At 41.8% G+C, this 16,212-nt stretch overlaps 1 protein-coding gene and 1 non-coding gene across 22 annotated transcripts in view; both read right to left on the bottom strand.

Annotated features, from left to right (window-relative positions):
- TMEM164 (transmembrane protein 164) overlaps positions 1-16,212 on the bottom strand; it is a 179,090-nt gene that overhangs the window by 111,738 nt on the left and 51,140 nt on the right. Inside the window, exon 1 of one of the 21 annotated variants that reach the window (XM_005227873.4) lies at positions 11,695-11,838. Within the exon in view, the coding sequence (XP_005227930.1) occupies positions 11,695-11,730 (36 nt within the window). The 5' untranslated portion in view covers positions 11,731-11,838. 21 annotated transcript variants of the gene reach the window in all.
- Positions 9,993-10,090, bottom strand: MIR652 (microRNA mir-652). The gene has a single exon (NR_107726.1). It is a non-coding gene; the product is annotated as a microRNA mir-652 (primary transcript).

The following is a 16,212-nucleotide window of genomic DNA, read 5'->3' as shown; positions in this document are numbered from 1 at the left end:
ATCAATACCCTGTTCCCTGTCGAATTCTGCTCAACCCCAATATCATATTCATTAACCCCTCATGGTCATAACACTGAAAGAAGAAAATTTTTGTTCATAGGAAGAAGTGTTAGTACTATGAGAAATGTAGGCGGGAAGAATGGCCAGTCACCAAGACCATCCTAACTGAGGGGCTAGCCAGGTTAAGCAATGACAGGATGAGAAAACTAAATCAAAGGGAAAGAGAGTGAGAGAGGGACAGGAGAGTAGCATTTGGCTTGCAACACAATCTTCCAAGGCCGAGCTCCAGTTCTCTTGGCTCCACCGCCTAGGAGGGCACCCATCTATTTGGGGGTTCTTAAAGGAATACCTATAAACATAACCATAGCAAAGATACATTCCTTAGGCTACCCAAAGTCTGTCTTGGGTTTTATTCACTAATGTTAATACTCTTGGGGCCTCATCTTCTCTCTCCTTGGACTGATGAAATGATTTTCACTGGTTTCTTGCCTCCAGACACACTGCTGATAAGGGGGATTGCTCTAAAATGTATCTCTGATCTTTCCTTTAGAATCCTTTAATGGCTGGCCAGTAACTATAGGAAAAGCTCAACCTCCTTAGCAAGGCAGGTGAGGCTTTCTCTACTCACCTTGCTGATCTCTTCAGCTTGCTGGCTTTGGGCACTGTCCCAAACTGTATCTTGAGCATATTCCATGTCATAAACAGACTTCGATAATCTCATTTTCTAATAGCTTCATGTTATTCAACTATATGGATATGCAACAATTTACTCAACCCATCTCTTCCTGTCACACATGTAAGTTATATCTAAATTTTCAGGTCCTTCACTGTTTAGTCTACATTTTGTAGTAGTAGTCTACATTTAGTTGGCAACCCACTCCAGTATTCTTGCCTGGAAAATCCCATGGATAGAGGAGTATGGTGGGCTACAGCCCATGGGGTCACAAAAGAGTCACACATGACTTAGTGACTAAACATTTAGTATTTGGTCTCTCATTAGAATGAGAATTTCTAGGTCTTCAAAGGGAATACGGATTTTAAGGCTTTTTAGCCTACAATTCTAAACTGCCTTCCAGAAAATGTCTTAGAATTTGTACTCCTGCCAGCAACATATGAGAAATGTGTTTCCGCTACAGCCCGGCCAAGAGGTCATTACCAGTTTTAAAAGGCAAAACACTAAAAGGGAGCAGAATTTGCCACCGTCAAATATGTCCCTTTGTCATAAAGACTATTTTGAGCTTGTTTTCTTTTTTTTTTTTTTTAAAAAAAAGCAGCAGATACAGGAGAAGCCCTGAAAATCAAGTAGAAGAGATTCTTTTCTAAGAGATATTTGCATTTATAAAGAAAATCTGCATTTGTAAGAGTGTCTCCTCTCTGTACAAGGAAGAGAAGAATGACTGAATTTCTAGAAACTCTTATGACTAGAAAAGGCAGCAACTTAAAATCTGCATACAATCTTACCCTTGTTTACTGTGCCTCTCCTGGTCACCTCCAGGAACCGGCTCCCTCCACCCTTTTGTCTTTAGCTGTAGATGGTATTTAAGGTGGTGGTTTGGGCCCCTTTCAGGGAGTTACTTGGTTTTCCTGGGTCTCTCCCACACACACAGGAGATACACAAGTTATTAAAAGTCCGTTTGTTTTCCTCTTGTTATTCTTTTATTACAAGGGGATCTCAAGCCACGAATTTAGAAGGGTAGAGTGAAAATTAACTTTACTCCCCTACAACACACACACACACACACTTCACTGCTTTAATGTGCGTGCCTCAGATTACCAGAAATATTAAACTATTTTTTAACACGAGTTTGCCCAGCCGTATTTCTTCTTTTGTGGCCTTGCCTATTTTTCAACTGGTATGTTCTTTTTCTTATTGGCTTATAAGAAGCTATTTATGTTTTAATGCCATTTAATACAGACTACTTGACATTTATTGCAAATATTTTTCCCATGTTGCCATTGTCATAGTTCGTCATGGCAGTTTTGTATGGAAGTTTTTGTATCTTTATGTAATTAGATATACTTATATAAGTTAGATATTTCCTTCATGGTTTCTGTCTCTGATGTCATACTTTGAAAGTTATTTACAATCCTGGGATTAAAAAAAGAGTCACCAATTGTTTTCCTAATATTTTAAAATTTTAAATCTCCAAATCAAAAATTGCATTATTGTTAATCCTACTCACTCTTCCAGAATGGCCTTCTCATCTTTCCTCTTTTGGCTGCCTCTTATTTACCCTTCAAATAACAAAAGAAAGCATCATTTCCCCTGTGTGCATGCTTAGTCGCTCAGTCAGGTCCAACTCTTTGTGACCTCATGAATTAAAGCCCACCAGGCTCCTCTGTCCATGGACTTTTCCAGGCAAGAATACTGGAGTGGGTAGCCATTTCTTCTTCCAGGGGATCTTCTTGATCCAGGGATCAAACCCATGTCTTCTACGTCTCCTGGATTGGCAGGCAGATTCTTTACCACAGAGCCACGTGGGAAGCCCATGATCCCTTCTATCCTCCCATTAATTCTTTCTGCTTATTTCTTTCTGAGAAATTATCTTTTTTGTCAGTATAAGGAACTGACAAAGAGCCTTCTCTCAAGAATTTAGACAAAAAGGAAATTAGAGCACCTATTGCCAAACTCTTGGGCTTCAAAATCAACATATAACGGATTTAAAACATAGCAAATGCATTTTAAAGCAAGAACGTTCCTAGACTTGAAAGACCAGTTTGTAACCTGTTTGAATTATCCCCAAAGAAAGAATGGGGTTGACCAAACACTGAGGTACAGAATAAAGAAAGTCACAGAGGCATATATATTTGACAGTTTCCACATCCAAGTACTAGTCAGGGACCAGGGAATCTTAGCTTGTAAATCTCAAGTTTTCTGGTCCCAGTGCCAAATTCACCCCTATTAAAAGAATGGAAGTGGGCTAGGGAGCATTGCTAAGTGGTGAATAGTATGGGCTTTAGACTTAAGATAGATTTCGGCCACTCACCAGCACTGTAACCTTGGATGAGAGACTGGAGGAATTTTTATCTCTACAATAGGGATAAAAATAGCATCTATGTCTCATGAGGTTTTGGAGAGGATCAAATGAGATAAAGCAAGCAAAACACTTGGCACAATGTCTAGCACATAGCTAGCACTCAATACATAGTAGCTATAATTATTCTGATTGCAAAAGAAAGTCCATCCCTACTGTGAGCTACATCAGCAAGAGCTTCTATTAAACTTCCAATTCATCTAACTTCACTTGTTCTATTCACTTGTTCTTCACTTGTTTTATTCACTAGTTCTTCACTTGCTTGTAGTATAATATGCTCATGTGTTGTCGGCTTCCTTGTCCAGCTGCCTACAAGGAGAGAATACTGAAACACTCAAGGTGCAGTTTCCTCATCTGTCAAATAGGGGTTACATCAGTACTATCTCATAAGGTGGACATGGGCATTAAATGTTTGAAGCACTTAGTTCAGTGCCTGGCACGTTGTAAGCAATAAAATAAATATGAGCTACTGATAGCATCATCCTTCTTGGTTGCCCTTTCTGTTGTCCACTCACTACAAATTCCATCCAGGCCCACAGCAAGTTCTAGGTCCCACTCAAAGCCTTCTCCAATAACTCCAGATAACACCTTTTTTTTGTCCAATGGCCTCTACAACTCATTAGGTACTTAGATTTTATTGAATTTGGTTTCCCTATGGTTGCACAAAATGCTATAATAGACTGAGAGCTAGAATTGGATTATCAATTGTTCCCTCGGGACAAATTTTAAATTGGCATACATAAGTCACTGAACAAAGCCCAAAGTTGTCTGTTGGGTAATCAGGGCTCTCAACAATGTGGCCCTCAGCTGCCTTGCCAGTTTCATTTCCTACTATGACTCAGGTTTTCACTCTGAACCCAGTTTCTACATTCTAAAATACAAAAGAACAACAGTGCTTGCCTCCAACATCTTAAACTCAACTATTGTTTGATGCAAATAATAAATGCTTTCTAGATATTTCCGTCTAGATGGCACACAGGTATCTCATGCCTAAATATGAACTTGCTATCTTCTTTCCCTAACCTCTTCCCTTGCTAACTGCTCCCTCAAAAAGTGAAAGAACAAGGATAGCCGTTCCAATAGTAGAATTCCAACTAATCTGATAAAGGCAGAAGGCATGAGGCAAACAAAATTAACATCAAGTAAACAGTACTGCAATAAGTGTAGGCAAGAACCATTGGTAGATGCTGATGAGTAATGCAAGATTATCATTTTTGCATGGAAAGTACTTGTTAATTACAAAGGGAATATAGTAACTTTTTGTTGGAAAAATATGACAAGAAGAGATCAAAGTTAATTAACATCACCAATAATAACACATATCATCATATCCCCCGGATATGATGTACCAAGAAGGGGATGGCATCACTTCCGGGGTATTTCTGCCCAATGACTTAAATCTAATCAACAACAACAAAATCAGGTAAGTCCAAATAAAGAACACTTTACAAAGTAACTGCCCAGTACTCTTCAATATTGACAAGGTAATAAAAAATGGAGACTGAGAAATTGCCATGGATGGAGGAGACTAAGACGACCGAACAACCAAATGCAATGTGGGATCCTGGATTCCATCCTGGAACAGACAAAAGATGTCTGTGGGAAAAACCAGTGAAATAGGAATAAAGTCTATAGCTTAGTTCAAGTATCAATGCTAATTTCTCAGTTTTAAAGATTTTACCATGGTCATGAGAAACGCTGGGCTGGAAGAAGCACAAAGAAATATCAATAACCTCAGACGTGCAGATGACACCACCCTTATGGCAGAAAGTGAAGAGGAACTAAAGAGCCTCTTGATGAAAGTGAAAGAGGAGAGTGAAAAAGTTGGCCTAAAGCTCAACATCAGAAAACTAAGATCATTGGATCTGGTCCCATCACTTAATGGCAGATAGATGGGGAAACAGTGGAAACAGTGTCAGACTTTTTTTGGGCTCCAAAATCACTGCAGATGGTGATTGCAGCCATGAAATTAAAAGACGCTTACTCCTTGGAAGGACAGTTATGACCAACCTAGATACCATATTCAAAAGCAGAGACATTACTTTGCCAACAAAGGTCCGTCTAGTCAAGGCTATGGTTATTCCAGTTATGGATGTGAGAGTTGGACTGTGAAGAAAGCTGAGCGCCAAAGAATTGATGCTTTTAAACTGTGGTGTTGGAGAAGACTGTTGAGATTCCCTTGGACTGCAAGGAGATCCAACCAGTCCATCCTAAAGGAGATCAGTCTTGAGTGTTCATTGGAAGGACTGATGCTGAAGCTGAAACTCCAATACTTTGGCCACCTCATGCAAAGAGTTGACTCATTGGAAAAGACCCTGATGCTGGGAAGGATTGTGGGCAGGAAGAGAAGGGGACGACAGAGGATGAGATGGCTGGATGGCATCACTGACTCAATGGACATGAGTTTGAGTAAACTCCAGGAGTTGGTGATGAACAGGGAGGCCTTGCATGCTGCAATTCATGGGGTTGCAAAGAGTCAGACACAACTGAGCGACTGAACTAAACTGAACTGAATACAAGATATTAACATCAAGGGAAGCTGATTGAAGGGGATACAGAAATTCTCTGCGGTATCTTTACAACTCTTTTGTAAACTGAAGATAATTTTGAAATATAAAGTTTTTAAACACTACTACCTATAAAATAAACAAGGTTCTACTGTATAACACAGGGAACTATATTCAATATCTTGTAATAACCTATAAGGGCTTCCCTGGTGGCTCAGTGGTAAAGAGTCCACCTTTCAAGCAGGAGATGAAGCTTCGATCCCTGGGTTGGGAAGATACCCTGGAAAAGGAAATGGCAACCCATTCCAGTATTCTTGCCTGGAGAATCCCATGGACAGTGGAGCCTGGCAGGCTAAAGTACATGGGGTTCCAAAGAATTAGACATAACAACTAAACAACAAAAATAACCTATAATGGAAAGAACCTAACTATATATGTGTGTGTGTGTGTGTGTATACACACAGATAACTGAATCACTGTGCTGTATAGTAGAAACTAACACAACATTGTAAATCAACTACACTTCAATAAAAATGTTAATAAAAATAAAATACAAAGTTTTTTTTTTTTTTTTTAAGTACTATTATCCAATCAATTAGCCTGTCCTCAAACCCCAGAGCTATCTTTGATGCTGCCCCTCTTTCTCAGGCCCAATATGTAGTCACTCCCCAAGTCCTGTCACCTTGACACTTTAACCTTTTCAGTATATATCAAATTTATCCTTGTTATCATTTCCTAGTTTCAGTTCAGTTCAGTTGCTCAGTCGTGTCCGACTCTTTGTGACCCCATGAATCACAGCACGCCAGGCCTCCCTGTCCATCACCAACTCCCAGAGTTCACTCAGACTCACGTCCATTGAGTCAGTGATGCCATCCAGCCATCTCATCCTCTGTCGTCCCCTTCTCCTCCTGCCCACAATCCCTCCCAGCATCAGAGTCTTCTCCAATGAGTCAACTCTTCACATGAGGTGGCCAAAGTATTGGAGTTTCAGCTTCAGCATCAGTCCTTCCAGTGAACACCCAGGACTGATCTCCTTTAGAATGGACTGGTTGGATCTCCTTGCAGTCCAAGGGACTCTCAAGCGTCTTCTCCAACACCACAGTTCAAAAGCATCAATTCTTTGGCACTCAGCTTTCTTCACAGTCCAACTCTCACATCCATACATGACCACTGGAATAACCATAGCCTTGACTAGATGGACCTTTGTTGGCAAAGTAATGTCTCTGCTTTTGAATATGGTATCTAGGTTGGTCATAACTGTCCTTCCAAGGAGTGTCTTTTAACTTCATGGCTGCAATCACTACCTGCAGTGATTTTGGAGCCCAAAAAAATAAAGTCTGACACTGTTTCCACTGTTTCCCCATCTACCTGACATGAAGTAATGGGATCAGATGCCATGATCTTCATTTTCTGAATGTTGAGCTTTAAGCCAACTTTTTCACTCTCCTCTTTCACTTTCATCAAGAGGCTTTTGAGTTCCTCTTCACTTTCTGCCACAAGGGTGGTGTCATCTGTATATCTGAGGTTATTGATATTTCTCCCGGCAATCTTGATTCCAGCTTGTACTTCTTCCAGCCCAGCATTTCTCATGATGTACTCTGCATATAAGTTAAATAAGCAGGGTGAGTCCCTATTCATTTTCTTCAACTACTGCAACAGTTTTCCTATCTGATCTCGAGGCCTCTAGCGTCTCCTTCTTCACTCCATTTCATACAGTGTTGCCAGTTTCCTCTTCTTAAACACAACCTTGGGACTTCCCTGGTGGTCTAGTGCTTAGGAATTCACCTGCTAGGGACACGGGTTTGATTCCTGGTCCAGGAATTAAGATCCCACAGGCCATGGGGCAACCAAGCCCATCTGACAGCTAAGCCCACGTGACACAACTACTGAGCCTGAGCACCCTAGAGCCTGTGTTCCACAAAAAGAGAACCTTCTGTAACAAGAGAAGCCACTTCAATGAGAAGCCCGTGCACCACAACTAGAATTACCCCCTCTTGCCACAGCTAGAGAAAAGCCCATGCACAGCAAGGAAGAGCCTGTGTGCTGCAGTAAACAATTAGTGCAGCCAAAAACAAACTAAAAAGAAAGAAAAAAACAGAGCACTGATCATGTTATACACCTCACAAATTTCAGATGATACATTCAACACAATCTCTAGCAAAATCTCAGCTGACATCCTTACACAATCTGAGAAGCTAACACTAAAGTTCAGAGGGAATTGCAAGGTATCCCAAATAGCTAGAGCAATCTTGAAAAGAAGAATAAATAGGAAGACCCACACTACCTGATTTCAAAACTTACTACAAAGCAACAGTAATAAAGACACCGCGGTGCTGGCGTAAGGGTAGACTAATGGAAAGAATTCAAACAAATCCCAAAATAAACCCTCCCACTTGATTTTCAACAAGGGGACCAAAGTCTCTTCAACAAATGGTCCTGGGACAACTGGATTTCCACATGTATAAGAATGACCTTTGGACCCCTACCTCACAATCGTCTTACAGAATCAACACAAAATCAATCAAAGACCTAAATAAAAAAGCAAAAACTACAGAAGTCTTAAAATTAAACATAATGGTAAACCTTCATGATCCCAATTTGGCAATGGATTCTTAGATGTGACACCAGAAGCAAGAGCCACAAAATATAGGTAAACTGGACTTAATGAAAATTAAAATACTTTGTGCTTCAAAGCATACTATCAAGAAAGCAAAAAGACAACTCAAAGAATAGGAGAAAATTATTGCAAATCTTGTCTCTCACAAGGCTCTATTATGCAGAATACATAAATAGCTCTCAAAACTCTAATAATAAAAAGACAAACTATCAAGTTCAAAAGTGGGCTAAGGATTTGAATAGACATTTCTTCCAAAGAAGACACATGAATGGCCAATATGCACATGAAAAGGTACTCAGAATCATTAGTCATTAGGGAAATGGAAATCAAATCTACACTGAGAGACCACTTCACACACATGAGAAAGGCTAAAATAAAAAAGACAATCAACAAGTATTCATGATGATGCAGAGTAATTGGGAACCTCATACACTGCAAGTTAGGATGGAACATGGTGCCCCAATATGCGAAAACAGTTTGGCAGTTCCTCAAAAAGTTAAACACAGAGTTATCATAGGACCCAGTGAGTCTACTCCTATATACATCCCAAGAGAAATGTTCACAGAAAAATATATACATGGGGACTTCCCTGGTGGTCCAGTGGCTAAGACTCTGTACTCCCAATGCAGGGGGCCTGGGTTCAATTCCTGGTCAGAGAACTAAGATCCCACATGCAGCAACAAAGACCTGGTGTAGCCAAATAAATTGGGGAAAAAAAAACTTATACATAGATACATGGATGTTCGTAGCAGCATTACTCATAATAGCCAGAAGGTGGAAACCACCCAAATACTCATCAGTGGATGAACGAACAGATAAACGAAATGCGGTATACCTATACAATGGAATATTGTTTGATCATAGAAAGGAATGAAGTTCTTACACATGCTATGACATGGATGAACCTTAAAAACATTATACTAAGAAAAAGAAGCCAGTCAAAGTAGACTATATATTATATGACTCCATCTCCAAAATGTCCATAATAGGCAAGTATATAGAAGCAGAAAGCAGAGCAGTCATTCCTTAGGCATGGGGGCATGGTAGAACAGGTAGGGGAGTGATGGCTAAATGGTATGGAGCTTCTTTTTGAGTTGATGAAAATGTTCTAATTTGACTGTGGAAATGGGTACACATACCTGTGAATATACTAAAAATCACTGATTAAACACTTTAAGTGGATGAACTATATGATAATGAAGTATATCTCAATAAACTATTTTTTAAAAAAACCTCAGATGGCTCCTTATTCCTTGTTGAATAAAGTCCAAACTCCTTAATTAGGCATTCCAGTCCCTCCCCTTCCCCATCCTCATTTGACTTCCCCCACCTAACAACCAGCTTTATTGTTCACTATCCTTTTTCACGAGCCTTTCTATCAAACCAAACTGAATTATTTACCACTATCCATATACCCCATGCAGTTTGTCTTTCCCCTTGCTGGTCCTTTTCCCTGGAACTCTCTCCTCACAATTCATATTTATTAATACATATTCTGTTTTATACAAGACCCTGTTCAAATGCTCCCTCCTATGCAAATATTTTCCCATCCTTCAACCCACATATAGTAGGCCTTCAGAACTTTATTTACTGTAAGAATGAAGGTAAGTAATCCTTCCACATGATGGTTCCCACTTCCAGATGATAATCCTCTCGAAGCCATAACTGCACTTCTCTCTTCTTTTCCTAGTTAAAGCAGCAGTTCACAGCTTCAAGACCCCTTTACTAAGTTCCTGAGAATGGTTCCAAACTGCTAGTCTCTACTTCTCCCGAAAACCTTCTGGAGATGAAGCAAGCTGGCGTTGCATTATGCCAGGGCCACCGAGTATAGGTGTGTAGGTTGTGCACTGCACAACCCTAGTGGCGCCATTCAATTCTAGTCTATGTGAATGGCACCCTCTCCTAGGGTTGTGCAGTGCATAGCCATTCGTGGTGGCCCTGCTTGGAAACATCCAGAATTTGGAAGCAAAGTCAAAAAGAGCACTCAATGAGAAGAAATGACTCTAACTGTACTGCTGGCGAGAAGTGGGTATTTTCCAAATCTTATGAGGAAGATGAAAAAGGAACTCAGGAGAATAACATGGTCTTAGCACACACAGTGTTTGTATGGAATTACAAAACAGAAACATCCAAGAGAAAAACCATCATTGATGTTTTTTCCAGCAGTGGAAAGAGAAAAGGACCCATGTTCTTGTCAATACAAAGGTGTGATGTACCTACATGGTCTCTCTGGTAAGACCCTTCAATTCTGTTATGTTCTGATTTTAGGTTATCAAGCCCCTGTGTAATTTGGCTTCAGGAACCTTGCTTTCAGGAAGGGTATGACCAGGCTGATAGACACAAGTGTTATGTGTCTATACAGATCTCTCTCCCATCATCAATCCATTCATCTGCCTTGTGGTTAATCAAGCAGTCTTTTGTAAAGTTGGGGAGTGTGAAACCAACACGCTTAGGGAAGCTGATAAAAACTAGGCTTTAAACCTACCAATCATGTTGCAGACTTAGGACCCAGGTCAACTGTGCCACAATGGCACAGATCAGATCAGATCAGATCAGTCGCTCAGTCGTGTCCAGCTCTTTGCGACCCCATGAGTCGCAGCACGCCAGGCCTCCCTGTCCATCACCAACTCCCGGAGTTCACTCAGACTCACAAGGGCACAGACACCTTCTAAATCCCAGCCAGAGCAGCCGGCAACAAGTCCCCCTCTGACGGCAAGTAGTAATAAAGCATGCCTACATGGCGGCAAAAATGGCTGGAAAGACAAGTGAGCTAGTAGCGGAGTCCAAGTATGCCAGATATTGGGTTTCTTCCTTCTTTTTGTCCCCACTCCAGTTTAGTTCAGCCTTCCACTTTCATATTTGCCCTTCCTGGCATATTTCATTCCACTTCTTCTATCTCCTCCAGAGAGTTCCTGAATAACATCTACCCCAACTGATCATTCCTTTTCTGAAAGCTATTTGCACATACTGGTACTATACACTGATCATTCCTTTCTGTTGTAATTAGTAGTAGTGATAATGATGACAATGACAATGATATTAATAATAATAATGGCAGCAGCTATTCCTTACTGAGTGATTCACTAGATGCCTAACACTATATTTGTGCATGTGTGTGAGTGCGCCCATGCTCATTCACCCAAGTCATGTTCAACTCTTGCAACCCCATGGACTGCAGCCCACCGGGCTCCGCAGTCCACGGGATTTTTCAGGCAAGAATACTGGAGTGGGTTACCATCTCCTCCTCCAGGGGATCCTCCAAACCCAGGGATTAAACTCACATCTCCTGCATTGACAGGCGGATTCTTTAGCACTAATACACGTGGGAAGCCCCATATTCATGTATTCCTCATAGCAATCCTGTGAGGTAAGTGCAGTTCCCCACCACACCCTACTCCACCTCTGTTTAAACATGAGGAAACTGAGCTAAGGAAAGGTTAAGTACTTGCCTAAGGTCACACAACTAAATAAGGAAAAGTCAGGCCTTGAATCAGAACTGTCTAGTTCCAAAGATTTTGTTTGTAGCCAATCTTACCTTTTGTCTCCCGCTTTGTCTTTTGAAGATCTTCATCTGCCACCACTCCCCATAGTGCCTAACACCACGTCAGACACAGAAATGCTCCCCCAGGATACGTATGCAAGGCTAACTCTGTTCCCTGGCCAGAGCCCAGCCCAAGACACAAGCTGGAAGAGCAGGGAAGAAGGGCAGTGAGTACAGAAAGACATGACCCATTGGGGGAGCCACGGGAGTCCTCTTCCTCTGACTCATTTAGGGCAGGATAACACTGCTACCTTGACCTCAATCCCAGAAACTTTTAGAATAGGATGGATAACCTGGTTGTCTTAAAACTCATCCAGACAACCTGGAAGGAACAGAGCCTAGGCCAATCTGTGAAAGGGCTGGGTGGCATCCAGTTCCCTGAAGGAAGGGAACCAACTGTATCAGGGTCACAGCCACTGAGAAGTTATGTGACTATGGTCATGGATTTTGGCAGCGGCGAGGGGTGGGGGGCGGACAGGAGTATTTTTAAAGAAGAGAGCTTTACACTAACTCTCTCTCTCTCTCTCTCTCTCTCACACACACACACACACACACACACACACACACCCTTCATTAAACCTGTTTTCTCATCTTTAAAAATGGAAACGAGAATACATACCACTTGAAGCACTGCTAAGGTATAAAATGAGACTGTAATAAAAGGACCTACCACCTGAAGTCTGCATTAGTTTGTCCACGCTGGGATTCGGAGCACACACAGAGATACAAGGCGTAGTTCCTGTCTGCAAGCAGTTCAGAATGTCGGACAAAGAGTCTGATCTAGCACACTGCCAGCACTATCAACCAAGTATAAATATAAAGCTGGCTGGTAGATTACCCCAACAATCAGCAGGACATTTTGTCAGATGAAAATTTTGTCAAGAAAGAAGAAAACTTCCAGCAAGAATAAAGGTGGCAGTTTACGTCTTTGCCTCCAGTCTATCATCCACACCTCCATATTAGAAAGCTGGGGAAGGGGACTCTACCAACCACTGTTTTGGAAGTGACACATGTAAAATGTTCTTTTCCTTCACATTTGTCACCATTTCTCATTTGATAGTGCATGCGTGCATGCTAAGTCACCTCAGTCATGTCCTACTCTTTGCGACCCCATGGGTAGCCTGCCAGGCTCCTCTGTCCATGGAATTCTCCAAGCAAGAATACTGGAGTGGGTTGCCATCCTGTGTTAAATGACAATCTTCCCTGCTAGACTGTAAGGTCCTGGAGGGCAGTGGCTGTGTGCCGGTCCTTGTTATAGATCCAGAAACTGACATAATGCCTGGAACATTCAAGATGCTCATCAGATACTTGTTGAATGAATAAATGAAACAAACAGATGTCTCTGGTAGGTGGATAGACCTGATTACCTAATCAAAAAAATCACTTTAAAATATTCAAGTCTTGTTTATGCATAAATGCCTCTCAAGATTTCCAAGAAACTGGTAATGTTGGTTTGTTTCTGGGGAGAAAAAGTAACAGATTAGGGGTCAGGGGTTGGAGGAAATTATACATGCCCTTCTATTCCTTTCAAATTATTTGGGTTTTTCAATAACAACCAATCAAACATAAAATCTGAAGGAAACACACGCTGATGATGAGAGAGACAACTAGGGGACTTTTGTTTGCTACATGTCATATTCTTGCAATGTTTCAGGTTTGGATCATAGGCGTGGCATTGCCTTTATGTTGTTGCTGTTGTTTACTTGCTAAGTCATGTCTGAGTCTTTGCAACCCCATGGACTGTAGCCTGTCGGGCTCCTCTGTCCAAGGAATTCTCCAGGGAAAAATACTGGAGGAAAGTGAAATTGCTGTGCCTCCCCATAGGTAAGCTCCTTCTTCAAGCAACTGGAAAGATTTATTTTAATCCTCGAGACTACCTCAAGCCACTGTTATGGCCCAGACATGAAGCCAGCTGGATAATTGGATATATTTTTTTGAAGCAAAGGTGCCACTCTTTTGTATGTGACAGTAATGACATGGCGGTTAGTTAGGTTCTTTAGCTCCTCAAGCTTTACGGGTTGCTCTCCTAAGTAGAAAAAACTAAGGCACAGAAAAGTTGATGATATTCTCCTTACCTATCTGCTGCTGCTGCTGCTGCTAAGTCGCTTCAGTTGTGTCCGACTCTGTGAGACCCCATAGACGGTAGCCCACCAGGCTCCCCCGTCCCTGGGATTCTCCAGGCAAGAACACTAGAGTGGGTTGCCATTTCCTTCTCCAATGCATGAAATTGAGAAGTGAAAGTGAAGTCGCTCAGTTGTGTCCGACTCTTAGCGACCCCATGGACTGCAGCCCACCAGGCTCCTCCATCCATGGGATTCTCCAGGCAAGAGTACTGGAGTGGGGTGCCATTGCCTTCTCCGCCTCACCTGTCTAAGACAGTCCAAAACCCAACTGTTTGGCTTTGCTGTTAAAACTCAATGGTTCTAATGATACAAACGAACTTATTTATAAAATATAAACAAATACACAGACTGAAAACAAATTTATGGATACCAAGGGGGAATGCAGAGGCATTAGAAAGCAGAGACATTATTTTGCCAACAAAAGTCCATCTAATCAAAGCTATGGTTTTTCCAATAGTCATATATGGATGTGGGTTGGACTATAAAGAAAGCTGAGCACCAAAGAATTGATGCTTTTGAACTGTGGTGTTGGAGAAGACTCTTGAGAGTCCCTTGGACTGCAAGGAGATCCAATCAGTCCATTCTAAAGAAAATCAGTCCTGAATATTCATTGGCAGGACTGACGCTGAAGCTGAAACTCCAATACTTTGGCCACCTGATGCAAGGGACTGACTCATTTGAAAGGACCCTGATGCTGGGAAAGTTTGAAGGCAGGAGGAGAAGGGGACGACAGAGGATGAGATGGTTGGATGGCATCACCAACTCAATGGACATGAGTTGGAATAAACTCTGGGAGTTGGTGATGGACAGGGAGCCCTGGTGTGCTGCAGTCCATGGGGTTGCAAAGAATCAGATGTTACTGAGCGACTGAACTGAACTAAACTGAAGGAGGAATGGGTGATGGAGGAATAAATTAGGAATTTGGGATTAAAATACACACACTATTATATACAAAATAGATAACCGACAAGGATTTACTGTATAGCACAAGGAACTAAATTCAATATCTTATAATAACCTATAATGGAGAGTGAAGTCAAAGTCGCTTAGTCGTGTCTGACTCTTTGCAACCTCATGGACTGTAGCTCACCAGGCTCCTCTGTTCATGGAATTTTCCAGGCAAGAATACTGTAGTGGATTGCCATCCCCTTCTCCAGATCTTCCCAACCCAGGGATTGGGCCGAGGTCTCCTGCATTGCAGGCGGATTCTTTACGGTCTGAGCCATCAGGGAAGCCCAAGAATACTGGAGTGGGTAGCCTATCCCCTCTCCAGGGGATCTTCCCAACCTAGGAATCAAACCAGGGTCTCCTGCATTGCAGGCGGATTCTTTACCAGCTGAGCTACCATCCTTCAGAAAGGATCTGAAAAATACATAAATCTGTATAACTGAATCACTTTACTGTACACGTGAAACACTGGAAATCAACAATACTTCAATTTAAGAAAGAAAAACCTTAATAGTTCTAAATGCTGAATGCACATTAGGATCTCCTAGCCAGTTAACTGAAAATAAAATCCCAATTCCTGAGGCTCAGTCCCCTAAATCTTGACTCAGCTGGTTGAGCCTGGGGCCTAAGCAGCATTTCAGAGCACTCCAGGTGATTTCAAAGTACAACCAGGTTTGCAAACCCCAGTTCTACCCACTGCTGATACCTTAGTATTTTTTAAGAGCCCTCAGTCGCTATTTTTAAAAGTCTTCTTTCAGCAGTATATTCCCCTCAAAAAAAAAAAAAAAAAAGGCAGGCCAAAGAAGTCTGTAACCAAGACAACAAGCTCGGAGCACAAAGAGATAGGTCTGTGATTTGCAACCAAAGGAGGCAGAAGAGGAAAAGTAGACACTGAAGAATTGACAGGAAACTAGAGAACAAAAGGCATGGAGTCTGAGCTGGTGCCCAACCAGGCAGCACATCAAACTCCTGCTGCATCTTCCAGGCTGGGTACCTTGACACACAAGCTCTCAAGAAGGAAAGCAGCCCTGGATTAGCAAATGAAACCCTTAAGAGTACGCTTTCTTCTTAATTGAACTTCTGACCCCCAAATGGGAATGTCTGCTTTGACGATGGGAATGTCTGCTTTGGCGAAGGTTGCAAGCCAATTTTTTTCCTCCAGGTCCTCTCTTGCTTCCCTACCTGCACCTGACCCTGTATTGCGAATCAGTGTGACAATGAAACATGAAATCCGCATGGGCTTGGAGTTTGAAAAAAATGTTCTTCCTCTGTATGTGTTCTGACCGTGGAGCTCGGGTTTTGTTCCCAACTAGGGGAGCACTGAGATGGATGAAACGGCTGGGGATGCTGCAAATTGAAAGCCAAGGAGTTGGCCTTTTGTTCCCTTTTTGCACTCAGGGGCTATTCTGGAAAGCAGAAATCAAAAAGAAAATACAGCCTG

This window comes from Bos taurus, chromosome X (assembly GCF_002263795.3).
Source record: "Bos taurus isolate L1 Dominette 01449 registration number 42190680 breed Hereford chromosome X, ARS-UCD2.0, whole genome shotgun sequence".
Lineage (NCBI taxonomy): Eukaryota > Metazoa > Chordata > Mammalia > Artiodactyla > Bovidae > Bos > Bos taurus.
The sequence above is the reverse complement of the archived record's forward strand: the minus strand, read 5'-3'. Positions and strand labels throughout refer to the sequence as shown.